This window comes from Pogona vitticeps, chromosome 1, assembly GCF_051106095.1.
Source record: "Pogona vitticeps strain Pit_001003342236 chromosome 1, PviZW2.1, whole genome shotgun sequence".
NCBI lineage: Eukaryota > Metazoa > Chordata > Lepidosauria > Squamata > Agamidae > Pogona > Pogona vitticeps.
The window spans coordinates 306,447,389-306,458,299 of NC_135783.1; the positions used below are offsets into that span (position 1 = coordinate 306,447,389).

Below are 10,911 nucleotides of genomic sequence, written 5' to 3' on the forward strand. Positions count from 1 at the left end.
GTTTCTCTACACACCCTGCTTAAAAATCATGCCTTTCTTAGCAGCCAAGTCTAATATGAAAGTTGCTTGATACAGACACAGTGTACTGCACTGAATGGCCAGACAGGTATTTTATGAATGGAGTGCATCACGTGCTCCCCGCACTTCCCCCCCACAGCCGATATTTCCCACATAACAGTGTCAACAAGCAGAGAACAGTATTTTTCAACATAAGAAACCAGAAAATCCTAACATTCAAGGCTACTGACTTTTTTCTGTTGCCGTGCAAAAAATTCCATTCCTTGCAAGTCAGGTTCCAAAGAATGTGAAAGGTGGCGTAGGTTTAATTTTTTTATGAATGAAGACTGTGGTATGCAAATTAGAACGATTCACAAAAAAGAAAATATGGCGGCTGCTTCCCTTTTGGTTGCACAGTACTGCAGCACTTCACAGTAACAAACCAGCTCAATGCAATGTTTTGCAATCTGACTATTGCAATTCACAATTTATCCATGTTATATTAGCACCTTCTAGTTCAGGAATGAAAACATTAATTTTAGAAACACGTAGAACCTTGCTCCTTCTACCGATCCTTCTTGAGGACTTAAGGTTTTATTTGGAGGAATGTATGCAAGTGACAAGTGTTCCTTTCCCCATCCAACAGCAAAAAACTGTGCTTTCCATTCAAGTTAACTACTAGAGATAATACTAATACCTTTGCTATTAATAATAGTAATAAAAGCCTTCTAGTTCCACCTGAAAAATTCTTCTGCACTATAATTTGAGCTACAATTACTGTGAGCTATATCCAGGGAAATGACTAACTGGCAACTCATTCTGCAGAAAAGAATAACCACTGACAGAGCAGGATCTGGGCGTCAAAGGCAATATCCACGTTTTTAATTCTTTAGTAGAAATCAGAAAGGTCAGGACCATTAACCAGGCTAGTATGATGCAGAAATGCCATATATGTCTATATAAGATTTGGGACTCCATTATTCCCAGTTATTTTGAGATCTACACAACCCTGTAGATATTAAAAGGTATGTTCTCCGTGGATTTCATCCAAACTAAGCACATTAACTATATTAAATCTTCGCTTCATTCCATCCTCCACTTAAAGAGAAAAAAACCCTAACAGCTCATTAAAACATTAAGCTTTGGAGGAAGGTTTAGCACTGTATTTACACGGACTGACTCACCCAATTAAAATTCAGGAGCAGTTTCCTACAGGATGAAGCTCCCACACGCTACTTGCAATTTGAAACATCCATATGAAAAGTGGACTTTTCTAAAACGTAGGATATAGACGACTCCAAGTCCGGGAGAAAAGGCAGGGTGCGTTTCATTCGCTCTCACCCACCTCCCCAACCGTCGTATATTAGGTCTAACGTGATGTCCCAAAGCCACAAAAGAAGACCAGTTCTCACGGGAGAAAGACAGAGAACCCCTCCAAGGTGTTTACATAACCAGAAGCACCGACGCGCGTTAAAACACAAACCTACGAGCCAGCTGTGTAAGACCGACAGAAGGGAGATCTCTAGACCAGGTCCATTCATGGAGGCGATCAAGCTCCCCCTAGCCCCACCAAGCAGAAATGAAAGCCAACTTACTCGTTAGAATTCGCCGTCTCTTCGCTCATTTTTTCCTCACCGTGATCCGATACGGAGATGGACCAGCACCGAGGCAGCCAGGGCGCAGCAGGAGCTCACCAGAAACCTCACCATTGTTAAAGCCCCGATCTGCCCCTACTTCACACCCTACCGCTGGAATGGCCTCAATCCTTTGGAGTGCCCCCCCCCTCGAAACTAGCAGCTTGACAAACAGCTTCTCTCCCCCCTCCCCGCCGTCGCACACGTCTTCTTCCTCCTTGAGCACGGAAGCGAAGGGGACCGGGTTTGTGTTTGTCCAAGAGTTGGCTTGACTAGTTCCTGCTTGGCGGCGGCGGCGTCAGCCAGGGTAATCCCAGTTCCTCTGTTCCCTTTCACCGGGAATAGGGTGGCTGTTGCTGCTGCCGACGGTGGCGGAGCCCAGCAAAATCTCTCCGCGGCAGCCGAGCTCCCTGGTCGCGTCCTGGCGCTGCAGCGGCACGACAAGCCCACATCTCCCGCTGCTGCAGCATGCAGCGGCTCCTCAGGCTGGCCTTCGCTTCCTTTCCTTTTCCTCCTCCTCCCCCCTCCCCTCTCTCTCCCCCCCCTCCCCTTCGGTGCCAGCCCCGGGGCAGGAAGGAAAGAACAGCGGCAAATATATATATAGTGTATATATAGATATATTCCTTCAGACACCAACAGCGTCCGTAAAAAAAAAAAAAAATCAGAAAAATAAAAGCGCGGGGCGGGGGAGAGAAATCGCAACGTTTTCCAGGAGCAAGCAGAGGCAGCGCTGAGAGAGGAACTAATTCAGCCGCGAGCAGGCAGGCGAGAGGAAGAGGGAGGAGGGAAGGTGAAAAGGAGAAACGCAGCGCGCGGCGGCGGCGGCGGCGGGGGGGGGAGTGCTGGGTTTTAAAGCAGCCCGAAGGTTAGGAGCCGGAGGGCGGGGGCGTCCTGGCTTGGTGGCTGTGGAGAGGAGAGGGAAGGAAAAGAACAAGGCCAGAGGTGCCCTCCCCACACACACACACCCAAAAAGAAGAAGAATCTGAGAAAGACGAGCAAGTTTAGTAGCATCGCCCCACCCGCAGCATGCCTGCCTGCCTGCCTCTCTCCCTCCTTGCGGGAAAACTGGGCGGAAGCGTTGACTTCAAGCTCCTTCCGCCGCTAACTCTGGAAGGCGAGGAGGAGGAGGCGGCGGCAGTGTTTGCCAAATTGCCCCGTTCGTTGCCCGGGCTTTCGGCCCTAAGGCGCTCTCGAAAGGCTCCGAACTTTCTTTTTGAAGAAAGGGGAAGAGGCCGGGACGGGGAGAAGGGAACCCGGGACGCTCCCTTTTCCTCACAAGGAGGGCCCGGAGGAGGCCCTTCGCTTCAAGGAAAGTGCCTCGGAGGAACACGGCGGCCGAGGCGCCTGGCCCGGCCGGTCTGCGGTTCTCGCTGAAGGCAGGAGGAGCCAGCAGCCTTAATTAAGCGCGCGGAGGGGGGGGTACGTTGGCGACGCGCGTTCTCCCACTCACACGCAGCCACAGGAGGGTGTCCCCTTTGGCTCCCCTGAACCCGTCACGAATAAAAACCTCAAACAGGCTTTGCTTGCAGAGCAAACCATCCTTGGTTGGGGCAAAAAGAAACCCCCAAAGCGGTAGCAAAGCAACAAGCCGGCCTCCTCTTCCTGCTCCTGTGTGAAAGACGCTGCCGGCCACCCTCGGAACTTGGCGGCGCGGGCTACCTTCGGAATGAACCACCCAAAACGCCAAAAGTTGGAGCAAGCCTAAGGAAGCGCGCAGTCGGCTTCACGCTATTGGCCCTGAGAGGGCTTTAAAACAACATTCCCTGACGGTTTGAACCTCTATTGGGATTTTGTTTCGTTGAGAGACTATCCTGAAGGGTGTGTGTGTGAAGGGGAAGGGAAGGGACACCCAAATAACCCTGTGTACTCTCTGCCCCAACTCCTCAAACTTCCCCCCCTCCGATTTGTCTCCACCGCTGCTTCTACTCCAGCCAAGCACAAACGAGTTTTCTAAAAGTAGTTCCCTTCTCGGCCACTAATTTCGAAGGGTTGAGAGAGAGAGTCCCTCACAAGCGCGCGCGCAGCCACAGCGGAGGGATATACAGTACTGTATATGGGATTCTACGCGAGAAGCTTGCACGCTTTATTTTGGACTGTGTGGCGGAAGAAGACAAAATGAGAGAGAGAGAGAGAGAGTAATCGGCGTGAGGCTGTCCGCGGAGAGCGCTTTGCGAGCTTGCTTCCAAAGGGTGGGATGCGTGCGCAGGAAGGGAAAGGGGAAGGCTGGCCGGTCGGCCGGCCGACGGCCTTGCCAGGAATAATAGTGAAGGCATGGAAGTCTGCACGGCGCCGGCAGTCCTTCAGTTGTAGGAACTTGGCGCTCGCTCTCCTTTCCTGGCTTCCTACTCCCGCTCGTCGCCCGCGCCCACGAAGGCTCTGCTTTCCTCCTCCTTGGGGGCACGAAGCAGGCGCCTTCCTCCCTTCCTTAAGCGTGATTGGTGGGTTCCACCGGTTGGCTTTCACGTGTAGAGCTCGTCGGGCGCGTAGAGTGGGCTTGTGCTGCGCAGGGAAAGGGATTGCAGCGCGGAGTTGTCGAGGGTGAGCGCCAGAAGCCACCAGAGATCTGGCGAGGTCCCGTTGCGAAGTGCCCTGTCTTTAGTGTTCAGTGGGACACGGGCGCTGGTGTCCCTCTACAAAAAAAAAAAAAAGTTTTTTAGAAAAGCTACAAACTTTTCTCGGTCCCTGCACAAATTGCATAGCAATCGGTCCTCCCAGCGTCCCAGGTATATCCATTCAAGACTAGCACTTCGTACAGAAGTCGCGCGTCCCGTTGTTTGTTCAAGACACCGGTTGCTTTTTATCCGGGATCCCTTCTCTCTACGGCTCAGTTCTAGAAAAGCGCCGTGATGGCGCAAGGTTCACTTATGGGTGGGGTGGGGGGTCTCCATGTGAATGAGGGGTAGTGAATCTCCCTTCACACATTTTCATAGAAGCCTTCTTTCCGTTCGTTTGAACTGATGATGGATGGGTTACTAATAGAACCACATGATTTTATTCAAACATCCCAAAGGGACCACCAGGCATGAAACACCTTGAGGTCCAGAATAGATTCAGAGTGCATTCTTGCATTCTAACTTGTGAACTTCAGTTTTCTGAGCAGGTTGATGCACCAGTTTTCAATCAAGGAAATTCCACTGCATGAAATGGGACTTGTTACCTGCTGTCAAGTCACTTCTAGCTGATGGCAACCCAGTGAATTAGTGGCCTCCAGAAAGTTCCAACAATAACAGCCCCGCTCAGGTTTTACAAACACAAGGCTGTGGTTTCCTTCATCGAGTAAATTTAATTCTTATTTGATCTTTATCTTTTCTTATTGTCTTCAACTTTTTCCAGCATTACAGTATTATGTTTTCTAGTGAGTGTTGTCCTGGGACTTACTCCTTTATAAATTCAGAACAACAGTCCAAACAGCCTGCAAAGTGCTTCTTGAAAGACACGTTTATATTGATCAGTTACACCTTGCCTTTGAAGACCCTCCCCTCTTTGATGTCACTTTTGGAATTTGCCCTGAGGGCAATGGAATGAATGTGCTTCTATTTCCTGCTGCTCTTTGGGTGTAAAAATGGAAAGACATTGCCTGCTTTTGGCATGAATCTCACCCTTATTACTTTGTTGATACTGATTGCTCTGTTGAGGCCAGACTGTCATCTTTGCCATCCTTTGCAAAGGAAGACTTTTCTCTTTAGGCAAGCTTTCCTTTAAATGGATGAACAAGGAGGTTTTTTAAGGGACATTTTATTCTTTTGTTTTACTTGAGTTTTTAATATTTCTCCTATTTATGAGTTTTAATATATGTGTTTTGTTTTGTTTTTACATCCTTCAGTCTCAAGAGACAAACGTGTTCTGAATAGAGCAGAGGTCCCCAACCCCCGATCTGTGGCCCGGTGCTGGGCCGTGGAGAAAGATCTCCCCCTGACCCCCACACTCACTCCTCCCTGCACAGCCCATTTGCACATGTGTGCACATATGTGTGCCCACATGAGCGCTCCCCCCCTTTGCGCATGTGCACAAGTGCCCCCGAGTGCCACACCACCCTTTGAGCACAAGCACGCCCACACAAGGGCTGTGCCACCCTTTGCGCATGTGCACGAGCATGTGTGGGCCTACACAAGCGCCCCCTGCTCCTTCGCACCTGGGCAGGGGGGTGGCCCGCCTTCCCCAGCTAGTCCATGGGGCTAAAAAGGTTGGGGACCGCTGGAATAGAGGACGTGGAACAACGTCTAATGTGGCTGAAAAGGCCAATTCGAGAGTGACAGTCTCTTCCACACTGAAGACAAGTACAATCTGTCCCCTGTCCAGTTCCCTGATTTTGCTGGTTTCTGGACTGCCTCTTGGCCTGCTGGACAAGTGTCTCTTCAAAATGGGAGAGGCCATGCTGCGCTGCCTGCCTCCGGTTTCCCATCTGTTGAGGTCCATTCCTAAGGCCTTCAGATCCTGCTTGCAGATATCCTTGTATCACGGCTGTGGTCTCCCTCTGGGGCAATTTCCCTGCACTAATTCTCCCTACATCTTTTGGAATCTGATCATCAGCCATTCTCACGACATGCCCGAGCCAACGTAGACGTTGCTGTTTCATTAATGTATACATGCTAAAAATTCCAGCTTATTCTAGGACTACTCTATTTGGAACTTTGTCCTGCCAGGTGATACCAGAAATGCGTCAGAGACAGCGCATATGGAGGGTGTTCAGCTTCCTCTCCTGCCATGCACAAAGGGTCCAGGACTCACTGCAGTACAGGAGTGTGCTCAGAACACAGGCTCTGTAGACCTGGATCTTGGTATATGCCGTCAGCTTCTTGAGACATACAGTCTTTGTGAGTCTAGAAAACATGGTAGCTGTGCCAATGTGTTTATCCAGCTCAACATCTACAGAGAGAGTGTTGGAAATCGTTGAGCCAAGGTACACAAAGTCATGAACAACCTCCAATTCTTGTGTGGAGATGGTAATAGAGGGAGGTGAGTCCACACCCTGGCCCATGACTTGTGTTTTCTTCAGGCTGATTGTTATACCAAAGTCTTGGCACACCTTACTTTATGTTTAATGGTTTTTAAAATATTGTAATAATTTATCATTTAGCTTTTAACTTTTGTTTCTTTTAATACTGTAAGTAGAGATGGTTCGGAGGTTTGTGTTGGTTTGTATTTGCGGCACCACAGGTTCCCTTCCCCCACCTCCCTGGTCAATGACCCACTCACCAGTTGGAATGCAGACCTCTCCTCCTCTTCAGCTGTTTGACCTGTCCCTGGCAGGAGCACGGGTTTGCCTGTCCTGTGTCCTTGTCTGAGTAGGCAATCAGCTGAGTAGGTGGGGCAGGCAACCCATGCTCCTACCAGAGACTGGTTGAACAGCTGAAGAGGAAAGAAGTGGGTGCTGGCTGGAAAACAGGGGGTCCAGCTGGGGAAGGGAATACATGGCACCTGTATGAATCGGTGTGAACCTCTGAACCGAGGTTTGTGCCCATCTCTAACTGGAAGCCACCTTGGATCATTTAGGAGAAAGGTGGTATATAAATATTTAAAATAAATAAATAACTTATTCTACATTCTTGTTAACTTGGCTGTACACTTGTTAACTTGTCTTAAATGTGAGATGTCAGGAATCAGTAGGGACGTGGTGGCGCTGCGGGCTAAACCGCAGAAGCCTATGCTGTAGGGTCAGAAGACCAAGCAGTCGTAAGATCGAATCCACATGACTGAGTGAGCGCCCGTCACTTGTCCCAGCTCCCGCCAACCTAGCGGTTCGAAAGCATGCAAACGCAAGTAGATAAATAGGGACCACCTTGGTGGGAAGGTAACAGCGTTCCGTGTCTAAGTCGCACTGGGCATGTGACCACGGAAGATTGTCTTCGGACAAAACGCTGGCTCTATGGCTTGGAAACGGGGATGAGCACCACCCCCTAGAGTCGAACACGACTGAACAAAAATTGTCGAGGGGAACCTTTGCCTTTACCTTTACAGGAATCAGTAGCTACAAAAAAGATAAGAAAAAACCTTAAAGGAGTACTGATATTTCTCGCATATTGAAGTTGGAAGTATGCATCAAGGTAAATGTGAAACCATAAAGTGAGAAATGGAAATTTTAAAAATTGCAATAGTTGTTATATTGCAGTATCAGCCAGACAGTTGTAAATTGTTTTAATCTGGAAATGATAAAGTCAGAAGAAAATATAGGTGTCATAGTGAGGCAAGATGTAGCATACTGCAAAATAAGCAAACTGCATACTACAAAATAACCATCCTTATTGCAGTTTCCAGCAAACTGCAAGATAACCATCATTTACATCCATGCTCCAGTTACACATGCTGAAGAAGAGATAAAAACATCTATACAAGTACCAAGGAGGAAATTTACAAACAGAAAAGAAGAAAATAAAACATGGTCAAATATGATTGGAGAATTTGGCCTAAAAGTCAGAAATGAAGCAAGAGAATGACTTTCAAGAGTTCTAGGTGGCCAGCAATCTCTTAATTTCAAATACATGCCTCTAGCAACTGAACAGAAAACTATAGACAGCTCAAAACTATAGAAATCAAATAGACTACATAATCAGAAGTAGTAAACAGTTGCCAAAACAAAACTAGAAGGATGCTGTGTTGCAGACTATGAACTGTTAATATAAAAAAGTAAAGCTGAAGAAGACTAAAAGTATTATAGTGCCAAATTTTAATTTTAATGGTATTTCTAAGTAATCTCAAATCAATATCTTTGCTAAACACAATTGGCTCCAAACCAAAAGAACTGTGGACTGAAAACAGCGAAGAATGCAAGAAGACTATTCCTGTTGTCAAAAGAAAAGAAAACCCTAGGGCTGATGAAACTTGTAAAATTGTTAGGCATTGATGAAAAGCAGAGAAATAAATTTGGAATCCTGAATGCAACCATTCAGTGATTGACACGTAGAGATAAAGAATTGCTACAATAATCAGGTCAAAGAAATAGATGAGACCATAGATAGGATATCAATGATAGTACAGTATAAGTTATAAAGACTGAAACTAACACAATTCTAGCACAAATATGTCAGCAAATATGGAAGATAAAACAATGATCTACAAACTGGAAATGTTCAATCTGCAAGAATGTTCAATCTGCAAGCCCAATCTGCAAGAAAGGAGACACCAAAGAGTACAGAAATTAAAGGACCATTGAATTAATTTCCCATGCAAGTAAAGTGATTCTCAGGATTTTGGAACAAAATATATGGAGCAAGAAATGCCTGATGTTCAGGAAAGATTCAGAAAAGGAAAAAGCACAAAAGACCATATTGGAAATATTCTGTTGGCTAGTGATGTGTATCAAAAATTTCAGAAGAAAATTAGTTTATGCTTTATAGATTACAGCAAAGCCTTTGACTCTGTGCATCTTAAATAGCTATGGATTGCTGTAAAATAGGTATTTTATAACATCTGTTAGTTCTGATGTATAACCAGAACGCTGAACAAGAACTACTGTACTGCTAGGACAGTATGCAGAATCAGAATGGTTTTCAATTGGTAAAGGTGGTGATGATCCTCCTGTTGTGTAGCTTCAGCCATGCAGTGATAGCAATGTCTTCAGCCGTGGAAGATTACCAGTGATTAAAGATTTCCTTTTCTGATTTTTGAGGTACATATGACTTGCACACAATCCAGTGAAGTTGCATGCATCCTAAAATAGCAAAAGGAAACATTTATTCAGTGGCAATCTGCCATTGGCAATTACATAATTTCTGTTGTCTAGGAAGACCACACCCAAAAGATTTCAGCTTATCTCTTCAATATATATCTATATCTATATATAATCATGCCAGAAGCTAAATTTGATTCAGATGGAGTGAAAATTGGTGCAAAAAAACCCCTCAGTAATTTAAGATGTATAGGTGACACTATTACTGGCAGGAAGCAGCAATGACTTGAAATGATTTCTGATGAAGGTGAAAGAAAATTCAAAGTAGGACTGAGGTTGAATATTAAGACAAAAAGAATGACTACGGAGGAATTACAAAACTTTAGTGTTGGCAATGAAGAAATCAAAATAGTTAAAGATTTTCAGTACCTGGATTCAATCATTAATCCAGATGAAGAATACGGCCAAGAGATCAGAAGACGACTTTGGAGGGCATTTATGAAGGAATTAGAAAAAATGCTAAGGTATAAGAATGTGTTTCTGAAGACCAAGGCCAAGATTATGCACACATTGGATCGCAATCACTACATAGGGATGTAGAAGTTGGATTATAAAGAACTGACAAGGAAAAAAGATTCATTTGAAATGTGTTAAGATGAGAAATTACAAATATAGATTATCAGAAGGAAACATTAGTGGGTGCTAGTTCAAACCACTCCTTCATGGACTGCTGCCTTGTTGTGGCAAAGGGGCTTGAGTACTTCTGAGAAGCTATGGGCTATGCCATGCAGGGACACCCAAGATGGACAGGTCATAGTGGAGAGTTCTCACTAAACGCGATCCACCTGGAGGAGGAACTGGCAAGCTATTCCAGTATCTTTCCCAAGAAAACCCCATGAACAGAAACAAAAGGCTAAAAGATATGACACTGGAAGATGAGCCCCTCAGTTCGGAAGGCGTCCAACATGCTACTGAGGAAGAGCAGAGGACAAGTAACTCCGGTGCTAATGAGGTGGTTGGGCCAAAGCCGAAAGGATGCTCAGCTGCGGACGAACCTGGAAGTGAAAGGAAAATCCAATGCTGCAAAGAAAAATACTGCATCGGAACCTGGAATGTAAAATCTATGAACATTGGTAAGCTGGATGTGGTCAAACAGGAGATGGCAAGAATAAACATTGACATCATCGGCGTCAGTGAACTATAATGGACAGGAGTGGGTGAATTCAATTCGAACGGTTTTCATATCTACGATTGTTGGCAAGAATTCCGTAGAAGAAATGGAGTAGCCCTCATAGTCAACAAAAGAGAAAAACTATAATGGAATATAATCTCAAAAATGATAGAATGATTTCAATACATATCCAAGGCAGACCTTTCAACATCACAATAATCCAAGTTTATGCACCAACCACCATTGCTGAAGAAGCTGAAATTGACCAATTCTATGAAGACTTAGAACACCTTCTAGAACAGACACCAGAGAAAGATGTTCTTCCAATTATAGGGGAATGGAATGCTAAAGTAGGGAGTCAAGAGATAAAAGGAACAACGGGGAAGTTTGGCCTGAGAGTTCAAAATGGCTAATAGAGTTTTATCAAGAGAACAAATTTTATCAAGAGGACAAAGGCTAATAGAGTTTTGTCAAGAGAACAAGCTGGTAATCACAAACACTCT

The 10,911-nt window shown here is 45.7% G+C and overlaps 1 protein-coding gene across 2 annotated transcripts in view; it reads right to left on the reverse strand.

Annotated features, from left to right (window-relative positions):
- Positions 1-2,062, reverse strand: part of SPRED1 (sprouty related EVH1 domain containing 1) — a 111,581-nt gene extending 109,519 nt beyond the window's left edge. Inside the window, exon 1 of one of the 2 annotated variants that reach the window (XM_020806170.3) lies at positions 1,593-2,062. In XM_020806170.3, the coding sequence (XP_020661829.1) occupies positions 1,593-1,621 (29 nt within the window). In that variant the 5' untranslated portion in view covers positions 1,622-2,062. The other variant, XM_078391822.1, reaches the window with a different exon arrangement.
- Positions 2,063-10,911: the final 8,849 nt, after the last annotated feature.